The sequence below is a fragment of the Nesoenas mayeri genome (genome assembly GCF_963082525.1).
Source record: "Nesoenas mayeri genome assembly, chromosome: 4".
In the NCBI taxonomy this organism is placed as follows: Eukaryota; Metazoa; Chordata; class Aves; order Columbiformes; family Columbidae; genus Nesoenas; species Nesoenas mayeri.
The window spans coordinates 43,551,995-43,566,556 of record NC_137540.1 but is presented as its reverse complement, the minus strand read 5'-3'; the positions used below and the strand labels follow the sequence as shown (position 1 = coordinate 43,566,556).

General features: G+C 40.2%; 1 protein-coding gene across 1 annotated transcript in view; it reads right to left on the bottom strand.

Annotated features, from left to right (window-relative positions):
• Window positions 1–383: 383 nt before the first annotated feature.
• Window positions 384–14,562, bottom strand: part of STOX2 (storkhead box 2) — a gene marked incomplete at its 3' end in the record, with an annotated part of 68,088 nt that continues 53,909 nt past the window's right edge. The window contains exons 3-4 of the mRNA XM_080344328.1: window positions 5,106–7,371; window positions 384–579 (exon numbers count right to left, since the gene is read on the bottom strand). Of these exons, the coding sequence (XP_080200454.1) occupies window positions 384–579; window positions 5,106–7,371 (2,462 nt within the window). The remainder of the gene's footprint in view (window positions 580–5,105; window positions 7,372–14,562) is intronic.

Below are 14,562 nucleotides of genomic sequence, written 5' to 3'. Positions count from 1 at the left end.
CAGAGTTTAGCCTCTGACCGGGGGCATCACACATCTGTGGCATTTTTTTAAATGAAGTTGGCAACTGCATGGACATTGAAAATGCAGATTACACTTACAGTGTCTAGACTTTCATATATGTGCTCAGTTACAATTAAGTGAAGCAAAAAGTGTACATATTATCCCTACTGCTATTCTGTTGCTACAGAGCCGCAAATGTGAAAAGCAATACCTTGAAATAAAGATTTCTTTGTTGGCCCTAGTCTACATAGCAGCACAGTTTAAGTAAACACTAAAACTGTGGTTGAGATGCTTTTATTTTTCCCCAAAGATGTAAACATCAGTCCCAGTGTCGTAAACTTTACTGTAGATGATGAGACAGGAGATCTGAGGCAGGACGACTCTCAGACGCTAGTGACAGAAGCTTGCAGGCAGTTAGCAGGTTTCTGCAGTTTCTCAGCTTCGCTTGTCGGAGGGTCTGCAGTGGCTCGGAAGTTGAACGTTGGGCCTGCGCCGCCGTGCGCGGGGCTCAGAGCAGGGTTCTGACGTCTGTTGCTTTCAACAATACTTGAAGTGTTGGATGCCAGGCTCTCACGAGTACTAGAACGGAAAAGAAATATATATACGCACTCATATATGACATGCCTATATATCTACTGACCAGACAGGAAAGGAGAATAGAGTGTTTTATAATAGGCTTCCTGTGTTTGTATGTAATGTCACATCAATGAACCACCTCATTCTGACAGTACGCATATGCTGCTCCAAAGCGGGTTCCAGAGGCACTGAGGAGTCATTGCACTGTAAAGCAGGTATGGCCCTAAGCAGAGCTTAAACTTCACGCAAACCGTAAGCTGAACCAGTATCAAGCATCTGGATTTTTCACCCAAGGAAACAGCTTCCATCTCGCACGTGGAACACGTTATTTTCTTTCCTGACTGGTGCTTTTTGCACAAAGTAACTCCATCAAATCAGCTCTGTGACAAGGCAGAGCTAGGAGAGTAATCATGTAACACAGCCTCCTCTGCTGTCTGCTCTTCTACCTATCTTTTTGTACACAAAACACTAACTGAAAATGCTACTTTACATCAAATCCACAATGCTTCTAAACACGACATTTCATTTCTGCTTTGCAGCTGAGACAATTGCAACTTATAAGACACTGAGGAATCTTACCTGCCTGGTCTGTCATCGTGCCCAAAACACAAACTAGTGCTGCTCCTTCATTCATCAAATGAACAATGTTCCTTTAGTTCTAACACATCATTTATCCATGGGAGTGACAGGACACTTAGCACTTTTAAACACTATGCCTTTTAATGATTTATCTAATTATGAACACAGAGGAGCCTGTATTTTAGCCTACAGCTTTTAAAAAACTCAGCCAAGGTATGCTATGCCTAGTTTTACCATTACTGCTCTTAACCATTTTTGTGTTCCTGTGCAGAGAGAGATTTGGTTTTCAAATAGCCATGTGCTCTTTGGTTATGCATCCTTCACCTACATCCCTGCTTTGCAAAATGACATCATCACTCACTGTGGAGATGTTTACAGAATACATTTAGAGGACCGAATGGAACAATGATAGTAAAGACAGAGTCTCATGCTCCGGTTTAAAGTCAACCTAAATTTTCTGCTACTGAAAGGGGCAGCTCTTGCCTGCCTTGTGTGGACCTGATCCTGCCACATGTTCCTGCTGCTTCCCTGATGCTGAGCCTTGTGGCCAGCCGGATCAGGGACCATGTTCAGTTAAATACCAGCCATAAAACAAACAAACAAAAAGCTCTGTCATCAGGGGAAGAGTAGGAATGGACAGCTTTGGATGTGGCAGGAGAGAAATGTGTCAGTGCATGGCATAGGGGAAGGAAGGAACACCTTGTTCAGTTGTAGAGCAGGTTTAAATAATCTTGAACTGACTAATCTGGAAAATCAATGATGCTTTTAGGAAAACTCCTGTAGTTCTTTCAAATTGATTAAAATCATACTGATCATCTTCTGCCTATTGTTGCCTTATTGTCAGTAGTCCCAAACAGCTATGATCGGTGACTCACATAGTAAGTGGCCTCTGTGAGCTACAATGATGTATGGTGTACTTCTGTTGCTCATTTTTTGATTCTTGTTCCTCTACTTTTGAATGAAAATAGATGAAACCTTTGTTTTTTAGAGATCATTCAGCATTCTATCATTCTTTATGGGACTACCAATTCCAGATTTTCGAGCATTTTCAATTACAATATTATTATACAAACTGACCATTACAACACATATACACAAAGACTGCAGTGAGAATTTTGCATGCAGAGTAATGTCAAGATTAGCTCTCTCTTTAGGTGACAAAAGAGCAGCAGTGTTATATAAGCTCTAAAAGTAAAGGAAACAAATAATATTGACAGCTAATATTTACAATATAGAACTTGCATAAAAGCACTGAACACTGTGAGGCTGTTTTCCCAATGGTGAGGCATTCATGAATTTTGCACACAAAATATTTTTGAAGCCAAGCGACCATTGCAAACCTGTTTTAACTACATCCTGTTTGACTTGGGTTTGGTTTTGTTTTGTTTTTTTGCCCTTTTTTTTAATGCTTTTTTTTTTTCCCAATTTGTCACACTTGAAAAATATACTTGTTCTTTCACAGTGCAGAACTCGTAATTTTGATTCCCCAAGCAACATTGCACACTTCAGTTTAAATGAAAAGATACAGCCACACCTCAAGAAGTTAAGAGTTAGAACATCAGTGGAGGCTGAAGAGGACACCTGAGGAACATCGCTACATGCACGTCCTGTTCTTACACTCTTCCCTTGTCATTTGCTAATGGACACTGTCAGATAGACACGAATCTTACCAGATGGATGCTGGATGCGTTTTTTTGTGTTTTCCTGTAAAAGGGCTGTGGAGTGCATTTTTTGTTATAAGGTAGGAAAGTAATAGCAACATAGTAATTATAAACATAGAGCTGAATTCACTCTCAGCTCAATTTATTTTTATAGGCTTATACTGAGGAGTGACCAAAACCCAGCAATATAATCTAATTTAATCACCTTGCTGCAAAGCTCATAAAAAAGCCTTTGAAATCTAGAATATATGCTGGTCTTACAAAACCCTACAGAATGTTGCTTTAAAACAAAAACAGCACTTACTTTTTGTGGTCTTGCAAAAAAAAAAAAAAGCCATTTGTTAATAAATAAACAGTAAAATGTAAAAAAAGGGATGTGTGGAACACAATCATTATTAAAAGCTGCTTATCCGCTACCGTTTTGATCTAAACAAAGTGGTATAGCAGCACTAAATCCAGTATGCTTGCCATGTGCTGTTCTCTTGCTAGCTAAGTTTAAGATTAACATCGACAGAAATTTTAGCTTTTGCGTAAATAATTAGGGAAGGAAATGGCTGCCTTTGCATTAACCAGACATTCAAGCTTGATACTCAGCTAGCAAAATAGCAGTCTAAGAAGTGATTTTTATGCAGTTGACATCCTGTCCTGGAGGTGAGACGCACTCTATGGAGTGAGACGGGCTAGGTAAGAAGCAAACCACCATACACTCCACCACAAAAACTGACTGCAAGTATAGCATTTCAACTAAAGGAAGATATTACATTTAAAAATGAGCAGTGCACACATAGCCTCATACAACAGTTGTATGTGAGAAAGACACCAAGCATCTGCAGAACAATCCATAACAGGAACAAATTAAAAACCTTCTTAAGTTTCTTTTTTTAAGCTGGACTCAGTGCAAATGGTACAATTTTACTCAAATTATTTTTCAAATATTTTACTCAGAAAAATTATCCATATGTTAAAAGCCTGCTCTAGTTTGATGATTACTGCATGGTGCAGCGGGCCAAATAATTGCTGCCTTGTCATTAACATCAAGTGAGAGTAGCCAAGGAACCCAAACGAATTTGTTCCAGAGTGACATGACTTTAACTGAAAATGAAATTTTGTCCTGTGTAGAAGCAGGAAATCCTTCACATGCCATTCTGACAGCCTTTGCTACAGATTTAAAAAAAAATAAAATAATAATTCTGAAGGATAAGAACACCTTTTACAGGGAAAAAAAAAAAAAGACTAAAAAGCCATTTGCTTTCACCTAATACAAATCCATTCTTGGAGGTTTTATTTTTAAACACAAGCAATAAATAATTTAAGCTTAAGTAAGATGCTGTAAGAGAACTACCATTGTAAATTATTTCTGTGTTCTTAGAGTCATTGTTCTGAACTCTGATGGGTTGCTATCCAGGGCAAACAAAACCAAGACATCTCCATTCCAGCAGGGACCTAGCACTGTCAGAGGCCAGAAAGAGAAAGAAGGTGGCTTGAGAGAAGGATTCTTAACCTGGAAACAAGCTTGTGAACACACCAGCAACTCTCTCCTCCCTGCGTCTGTGAGACTCGGTGCACACTGAGACTTCCAGGGTGTCTGAGATCCCTGGAATGGAAATGACTAACCAGCAACACCACACACACATGTCTGGACTCTGTTCCCGAGTATCTTAGGCAAGACTCCTCTGTCTCTGCTGTCGCAGCACTGTGTCACCTCTGAAGTTCAAACAGCCTGAGCACTTTCAGCTGTGGGTGACGAGCAGCTGTTCCAGTCTCACCAGTTTGGAAGTGTGTCTACCACCTTTCCAAAATTTTTGAAGAAAACAAACAAAAAAGCCAAAACCTGGACCAATCATCATGACTGTATTTTCTTGTTGTTGTTGTTTTTTTGTTTGTTTATTTCTGTCTGAGCCAAAGATTATGCCACCTAGTCAGGTCTAGTCTTCCAATTTGTCTTGTTGATGTTACCTTAGAGGGAAAGGGAATGGAGAGAGTATGCAGGAGCTCATCCCTTCTATTCTAAATTCAAACACAAGTTTAATACAGAAAAAAAAAAAAAAGATACAGGGAGGTTTTCAGCAAACATAAAATAAACTAATACAGAGACAAAGCCGCAAATGGTCATTGGTGGCTTACGATATGCTGGGAAACCCACACATATGAACAGTAGATTCCAGAGCTGTAGAGAACACTGAAAACTTTTTAACATGGCCCTATGTTCTGTCACCAATATCACATACACATACAACTAAAACCAGAACTTTCTAGTCTGTAAAGCTGCAATGAATGTGACAGTCCTACCGTGGAGAGTTGAACCCGCTGTCCACAGTAATGCTGCTGCTGTCCATGCTGTCCAGGCGGGCTGAGTGGGTGGCTCGCTGGTTGTTGCTATTTTCTGTTTCCTTTGGGGTGAGAAGGGTAAGATTCTTCTCAAACTTTCGCTGTAGATCCCTCTCCTTTTCTCTCTCCAGGAGCCACTGCATGGTGCCAACATCATCCCTGTTCTTTTCTTCCTCAGCATTTTTGTTGTTCCCTTCCTCTGAGTCGTCGTCATCAGATACGTTGTAGTAGTCGAAGGAGGCCTCCTGGTTCCCAGTTGTCTCTTGTTGTCTCTGTGAAACGGGCATGACTTGTGTGACTGAGGTTACTATCGCTTGTTCAAGTTTCTCACATCTGACTGGCAACGTGTCAGAGGGGGTCTTTTGATGGGGCTTGAGCAGGGGTGTGCTAGACTTATGGTAACTATTCACAGAAAGAGTGTTATGCAGAGGTTTAAAGAGTGTATCCTTGCTAAATATTTCTTTCCTCTTATCAAGACTGCTTGATTCAGTGTTGTGGTGTTGAACCAGCCGCCCGTTTGCGATCACCTCTGGAGTTTGGCCAGCAACCGCTGAACCACTGCTTGGGCCCTTTGGGGACTCCTCTTTGTGCACCCCAGGCTCCCTAGCAATATGTTGAGACTGTCTTTCTGCAGGAGTCATTTTTTTGAGCCCATCTGTCCCTGTCAGTGTATCATGATCCTCTTTATTCTTTCCCAGTGGTGATGGAGCAGTAAGCACAGTCTCACTGGACGTGTTGCACTGAAAATAGTCATCAACTGCAGATTTTGTTGTGCAGGAGTTGAGCTCACTATACGATGGCAAATTCTCTGTAGGCTTGCTTTGTTCCAACAGGGTACAAGAACTGGGGGTTTCTACACTGCCGCTAGCTATTTCAGGGATGCAAGTCTCTTTGTAGCTTGCAGATGAAATCAGAGCCCTTTGATGACTGAGCGACTGAGACGGCCTTAAGGTACTATCGTCAATGTAAGTTTGGCTTGTTGTTTGGTCATCTGGGCTACAGCCTTCACCTAGATCTTCAGGTGTGCCTAAAGTCGCTGAGCCCAGAGGTCCCTTGGAGTTATCCATGGATCTAGACCTTTCTTTAGCCTTACTGGACCGCTCATTCCTCGATCTTCTATCCTGTGTATGGCTGTGGCTCCGATGGACCTTGGAGTGGGAGCTTCCCCTGGAAGGTTCAGGGAAAGGCATTTCAGTTCTTCTTTTGGCCAGTTCACCAGACACGTCCCACTCTGGTGTCATGGGAAAGTGAGATTCAATCATGTTAGGATTGCTGTGCATTATAAAATTATCTCCCTTGTGCTCTATTATAAAACAGCCTTCCCGTGGGGATCTAGTCAAGGGATCATAGAAGTCATACTCCCTTTCAGCAGGTATATCCAAATGAGAGCCATCTGATGGGTCTCCTTTGGACACCCGAGTCTTGCTGTGTGACCTTGATTTCCCATGAGACTTTCTGTGATTCCTGCTCTTTTTACTTCGTCCGCTGTGGTGAGCGGAAGATCCTGCTTTGTTTCGTTGAGCTTTTTCTTCTTCAAGTTTCTTCATTAGTGCAGTGTGCCTCATGACATTTTCCACAGTCAAGTCTGGGTTAATGCGCCTGATAATCTCCATTTCTACCTCTCTAGGAATAGTGGTAGGGGTGTCCTCGTCCCTTAGTGGCCACTCCTCTGGAGGAAACTGGGCAGAGAAATTTGCCAACTGTTTTGTCTTGTCCTTCTTAAAACTTAGTCGGAATAATTTGAGTCCAAATTTCTTAGACTGCTTTTCTACATCCTTAGGCTTTGTGAGTGTCTCTGCTTTATAAGAAAAATTGACAGTACTTTTACTTTTCTCAGTAGGTGGGACCTGACCTAATGAAGGAGGACAGTATGAGTCTTTGCAGTCTTTTGCTGATTTCCTCTGTAGGGTAGATGCATGCATGCTGTGCATGTCTTCTCTGCAACAATGGCAGGAGTCGCAGTGGTTTTTGGGTAGTGTTCGGTCCCTGACGCATCCCGAGGTGGAGGGAGTTATAGTTCCTTGCTGCGGAGAGGTACATTGAGACCTGTCAGGTATCCTCTCATCCAAATGGTACCATTTACTGTTAGTTCTTATGAGAGATGGTGTTATAAAGTAAGTCTGTGGGGTTACAATGAAATAACCATCCGGAGTTGGGTATATTTTCCTCTCCCGTACAAGCATATTCAAGGTATGTCGAAGGATTTCTGGACTGGGTGTTGGAACTCCTGGAAATGACAGTAAACATGTATCAGGGAGTGCATAAAACCATGCAGGACCCTCTGGCTCCTCCCTCCCCAACAAAAAGCTGTTTTTTCCAATGTGAAAGCTGGAATCTGCTGAACAAACAATTCCAGTAAAGCACTTTGTTAAGCATTCCCTTGTCTGTTTGTTTTTCCACTTATCTCCTACACTTCAGACATATCAATTATTAATTAAATAGAAAGGAGGCCATTAATGGAGTGTAAAAAACAAAAAGAAGGGGAGAACTTCTAGTCACTTCCATTGAGCAGGTTACCTTAAGCTACAAGATGGAATCACTGGAAATCAAAGGGTGTCAGGGGAAACATTTCTCTTTTGTTTTTCTTACAACTAAATATTTATATCCCAGTTCACCAAAACTATTTATTATAATGCCAGGCATGTATAAAATGGTGATTACTTGTTACTTTGGATGTCTAAGCTGTTTTTCCACAGAACAATACTACACAGGAAAAATAAAAGCATTCCCCCAAACTGCCCCTTAATCACAAACTTGATTGAACTGACTTGTTCTCCCACTAAAACATGTTTCAACTACATCAGCTTTAAAAAAAAAAACAAAAACACATGCCTTGAATGCAACAGTTCATCTTACCCAAACAGACTTTTCCACTATGCTGGAAGTTACAGACGCAGCCCCTAAAAAGCCAGTTCTCAGTTCCCTGCATTTCACGTGACATGTGAGGGACACTACCTAAGTGCACATATAATATACTGAAACAGGGACAAGTATGACAGCCCTGCATCAATGCCACGTTAGCCATGTGGTAGACAAGGCATTGAGCCTGGTCCTTACTGCTACCAGTACTCCTGCTGGGTTAAGTGGTGCAGGACCAAGTCTTCAATACTTTCTCAGATAAAATAACAAGTTGTCAAGCTGTGCATAGCAATAAGTTCCATCTAGAGCTAAGGAAACAAGTGATTTAGTTCACAAGCTAGTTTAAAAAAAATCTGTTTATGCTAAATAAGAAATAAAAATCCTTCAAAAATTTTACTGGAAAAAACTATCTTCAATCAATAAATTTTGTTGAACTAAAATGCATTTTAATTTAATGCTGGGTAATGATTTGGTTTACATTTTTAGAACTAGAGATTTTTTTTTCAAAATTTTGGATGGTCTATATTAAAATAAAATGTTAATATTGTATTTGTACTTGGGATCTTGGTCTTCTTTTCAACAAAACTAATTTAGAAAAACAAACAAACACACAAGCAAACCCCACAGAATCAGAGAGTAAATTAGGTTGGAAAGGACCTCATGAAGACATCTGGTCAACACCTCTACTCCTGCCAGGCCAACTTAAACCAGGTCGGTCAGCATCTTGTCAAGTCAAACTCTGACTATCTTCAAGAACAGAAATTCCACGAAAACATGCATGCAAAAACATTTCAGCAAAGTATATGCTTTTTACAAAAACACGTCACAGAAAAATCTCAGCCAGGTGCACCTGCCACAAACACAATATCTTCAGTAGTGTCTGGTCACCAACTCTTCTCCCACATGGCAAAGGCTGGAGCAAGCAAGCTCACTGATCTCCAAACATGAGGATGACAGCAAGGGCTCTGGCACTATGACCAACACCCCGTCAAAAGATTAGTGACAAGAAATAGAGAAGTTGTACTAATTCCTTAACTCACCCTCTTCCTTGCTACAGGGTTGCAGGCAACATAGTAAGTATTCTTATTGTCTGGCTTTGAATGTTGTTTGAATTTAGAGACATGACCATACTGCTCACATCCAGTAATATCTGTAACTAAAAATCTTACAATGGAAACAGCAAAATGTTAGGAATAACATGGACACATGAGTGAAAGCAGTTAAAACAGAGAAGGTGCCAGGGAGAAGTACATGGCAGCAGTAAATATATTTCATGCACATTCCACAGAGCTGAGTTATTGGGGCCAATAAAGACACAGAAAGTAAAAGAGGTAAAGAAAAGATATAATTTGAGAGAGAAAATGACACTGAAAATTGGAAAGAATACACAAACAAAATGGAGTATCAGGAGCATGTATTTTCTCCCCTTTTCACGTGAGTGGCCACAATTTCATGTGATAATCCTAGAGAGTGTAACAAAGACCCCCAGAATTGCTGGATGAGCAAATGTGCCAGAAATAGCAACAGATGGGTAAAGCTGAAATCTAGAGAGCCGGGGGAAAAAGGACTACCCCTCCCTAGCCCAGAGTCCTGAATCTCTCTGGACTGAAGCAAACAATATGCTGAGCCTCCTCTGGATTGTGAGGCAGCGGCAGCTGGAGAGCAGGCTGCCCTCTGCACAAGCTTCCAGTAAAGCATAGGAACACGAAAAGTGATTCGAATTCCCGTAACAACCAGCAGTCATCATCTAATCTCTTCTTTCCTGCAGTGGAGCTGCTATGACTGTTTGGGTAATACCACCCCTTTCAGGTTGTGCCCTGGCATCACCACCAGAAGTGGATGACCCCGAACCCAAGCTCACATGCTTCTCCATCTTGTGCTGAAAATGAGCTGCAGGGTCCAGTCCTGGTCCAACTGAGATGCACTTCCTGTGCAGCAGCCAGTCTCTCTGTCTGTCTCTACATAAACCACCTGACTGATCCACTGGATTTTCCAGGAGCTTACATGTAAATGTCTCAACACATACCCACCTTTGCCTGTAAGAACCTGGTTCTTCGTCCTTATTTTACTTAAAGACTTCTTTTAAAGCACTGTTTCAAAAATATCGGAACAAAAATAAAAGACAGGAAAGCATTCTCCTGGGAGTTTACAGAAAAGTTATGGAAAGTGATTTATATGGATCTTCTGCTGTTTTATACTAACTTAAGCAAAAATGCACTGCAAATACATGGTAAAAATAATAACATGAATTTTTCACCCAGTAAACCATAATGACTACAACGTGTTGGGTAAACGAGTCTCTCAACACTGGATGCACAGTAGTTACACTAATTGACTAAGCCCTGCGAATAGAGAATGTGCAGATAAAAACCAAGTTAAAAAAGAAAATAGCATGCCTGGGCAGTCAATAATGCTGTAGACTTAATCGTGTCAGCTCTCTCCCTGGAGTTGGAGACTACCACTTTTATCACTCCCAGCACACCGTACGTCCCTGTGGTTCACTACGCCAGCAGTGAGGACGGCAGATGCATCTTTGCTGCTCCTGCTGCTCAGCAGTGCCAGCTAACGCCAGTCATGGGTTCTGTTCACATCTCTTTCAGGTACTCACAAAAGCAGAAACAGACCCAGACTGGAATTAAATTTCCTGTACAATGAACAGGAGAAATGACACTACTGTAGCTCCCATTGTTGCTATTTTAAATACACATTTCCTGGCTTTCTCAATACTTTACTCTTTACAGCAACCTGCCCACAACCTACCCCACTGCATCCAGAAGTCTCCTTATGGTCTCCCTCCATTAAATAGGAACGAGAGGAAAAAAACCAGTAGTTTAGAGACTCTAGCATATAAAATACTGCATGACAGCAGTGGTGTTATTTAAGATTATGTAGTAGTTTAATAATTCAAAAGCAGAAACTGTCTGGACACTGAATCATCAGACATGTACATTTTCTGCATCTCAAGAGAGTCTACTATGCCATCCACTGAGCTTCCAGACAGAAGATTATGTCTTGTTTGCTGCTCACAAAGAACACTGACCTAGAGTGAACTCAGTTAATGTAAGACACTTATTTTAAGTGCTACATATACATTTCACATATTTAAAGAGTGAACAGTTATGAAGGCAAATGTCAGAGGAATTTGCCAGCTCTCAAAGAACTGTTCACTTCAAAAGCAATCTAGTCCAATACACAAGTATTTTCCACACTGAAATTTTGAACATTTTAAAGAGATTTTAGCAAGTTTGTGGACAAATTAAAAAAAAAAAAAAAGAAAAAAAAAGAAAAAAATCCTTACTAAAGGCAGCATAGACAAAGGCTTGATGTTTTCTTCAGCCAGGGTCTGGCTGAAGAGGGTCTGGCTGCCAAACACAGCAACAGAGGTTACATTCTTAGCTCCTTATATAGGATTTCAAAGATTTACATTTAATGTACAGGATTTAGACCATGGTCAATAAATTATAAAGTAGGGCTGTACAAACATCTCATTGTTTAATTCCAAGTTAGAATAATGGGAACATGTGCAGCAGAAGCCCTCCTACTTTTTAAAAACCTGACAGATAACAAAAGTCACAAATAAGATGTGCATTATCAAACTTTTGCAATAAAATAAATTACTGAAAAATACATCTGAAGTAGTATTTAAATGGTGTTAAATCTGCTAAAATGATTTTCTCCTGAGCTGATGCTAAGGCTTAACAAGGGATAAAAGAAATACTCTGATTGGCTCATGAAATACTAGTTAAGGATGTGGAGTGGTTGCTATGTGATGTTATAAATAATTAGCATACCTTATTTCAGATAGAGCCATGGCCCAGATTTATGCCTGCACAATGGCTCAGCAAACCAGAGGTCTAGACTGCAAGTGTTAAGATCCTGCACTGAGGAAAGAGGTTTATTATTCTTGGGTAGTTTGAGAATAGCATCTGGGGTCTTAGGAAATTTATACACACCACGGAATGCAAAGAAGCATCTGTTCATTAAAACACAAACAACACAGGTAGACAAGTGCTGCTACGGGGTGAGATACAGAGAGGTTATGTGACAAGGACAGATACATCTACACTGGTAACACTCTCCGCTCTCTCAGAGCATCAACACCTAAACAGGAAAAATAAACTATCAGAATATGGGAGGACATCAGATATTTTAAAATAGCCACAGTGAATACGAGGACTCAAAGAGACACGACTGATTTATGAGAGAGTTTGGGCAGACAAGTGAAAAATATCACAGAGCACAAGAAAAGGTTCTGTTTATTGGAAAGGTCAAAAATTTTGGATAATCCTCATGCACTGGTAGAACATGTATGCTTGCTATGTTAAATATGTCATGCCCAGGAGAGAAAGGCATTTCACTAGAGAGGGGAAAAAAAATGGACAACAAAGGGTGGATTTTTTTTTTTTTGGCCAAATAATTTTCTTTAAGTTTTGGGAAGTGAGGTGGGAAAAGCAAGGCTCTCCTTTTTTTTAATCTCAGACTTGAGAAGTGCAGACGCATATGGCTAGTGGAAAAAAAAAAGAGGCAGCAAGAGACTGTGTGCTAATTTGCCTCAGGCTTCTTCTGAGCAGAGTCTACAAAATAATCCAGCCTGGTGAATTACTTTTGATGTATGGTTCTGTCTGGCAAGAATATCACGACACACCAAGTCAACTGATAATCATGCTCCCAGGAAACCCAAGGGACGCCACTAGTAAATTATCATTTCCACCATGCAATAATGTTTATATAAAAAAATATTGATAGAATAATTGCAAAAATACTTGCAAACTATGGACCTCCTCTAGTACATAGCTATACAGAAAACCTGACTCGAAAAAAAACCCCATCAAAACGAATTAAACTGGAATTATAATTGTGAACTTTGCCTTCTTTGCATTCCATCCCTTATAACTTTTACCACTGTTTCCAAAATCAGCCAAGAATACTGAAAAAAAAAAAAAACCCTGCTAAACTAAACCACAAACTGGGACAGAAAGCCAGTATTTGAAAAATATACTTGCAGTGTTTTTTTTCCCCGAAGTGCAATTATTAAATGTCAGAGAGAATAGTTTATTCCAAACACAGCTTTCAATCCAGAATTATATTTTAAAATCTCAGAACTTAGTACCACTTATAGCAAAAACCATGTAACCACCAAGGCTTTATTAAGTAACTCTTGCTCTGAAACGTAAGCCAAAAAATTGAAGACATCAAGACATGGCTATGGTTAGGCTGCCTAGATGAGGCAGATGCATCAGTAGTTTTCCTACTAAAACATTTTTAATTAGTTGCTTTTTACAGCTGTAAAAGAAGTAAAAGAGAGAAGTTTCTGAACTAGTTTAGAGAACTGTAAACTCAGGCACAGAATAATTAAGCATCTTACCCAGGATCATACAAAGCACAGTGAAAAAGCTGCGCTTTCTAGAGCAGCAAACCTCTGCCCCACGTTTTTACACCACACTTCTAGGCGTCTCTACAAGATGCATTTTGCATGATTCACCAACTCCAGATACAGACTGCCAGCAGGGAAGCAGCATATTCAAGAGTACATTCTTAATATAGGTTTCCTTTTTTTGATGTTACAGTATCTTTAATCCAAGACATTTTCATTTTACCATTTGATAAACATTATCAAATGCTGACAAGGATATCTTCTGAACAATACACCAGCATTTCTGAACACAACAGGTATACGGCTCTCCAAACCTTTCAGTCAGGGAGAGAGTTGTCAAGTTGAAAAAAAAAAAACAACAAACCTAAAAGATTTTTCAAGCAGGGGCAGTACAGAAGCAAAAGCCAGAACTGTGTCCAAAAAAGCTCTGAAAACCCCTGGAAACCAGGCTGACAACCTTCTGTCACTTTAAACGTAACCTCTCCCTGAAACAGGCACGCCATTGTCATTGGACTCTATTACTTGCATCAGGCCACAGCAGTTTAGAGAGACTGTCCTAGGTGGAGGAAGACATGCATCTTCAAGAGAATGCTCTACACAGAGACCTCCATGAGGTTATCTCTGTGGAGACTGGGCAATGACACTTTAACTGGTTGAATATTGTCCACTGAGCTCTTAGGAGCTAGCTTACAATTGGCTTGAAAGCCACAAGGTGGAATAAGTCTGCTGCGGTTAGGATGTGTGCTTTGTTCTCTGTAACTCCTAAAGAAATCCTAAACACTTTTGACTATGATGGTATTTCGTGAGAAAAATCACAAACAAGCTTATTCCAATATCAGTCTGAAAAAAGAAACAGGACAATACAGTTTTCCATTTAGTATGTCAAGTAATTTTTAATATTTATATAAAGTTAGGAATTAACTCTGCAAAATGCATCTCACCATGAATGGCCCTGTTGAAGAGAATTGAATTCTCTTGTATGCTTAAGAATAAATAAAAAGTTATAAGATTAGAATCCTAAAGCCTCCTTTTACTTGTGGGTAGCATCTCAGGATTAATCAATATTCTCATGGAGAAGAGTGAAGAAAAACAGACTGTCTAACACTGAAATTCCCTCTTTTAAGGAAGCCAAAAAGACAGACAACCTTTTGGGTACGGATTAGGGATTCTTTAACTGCCCTGTTA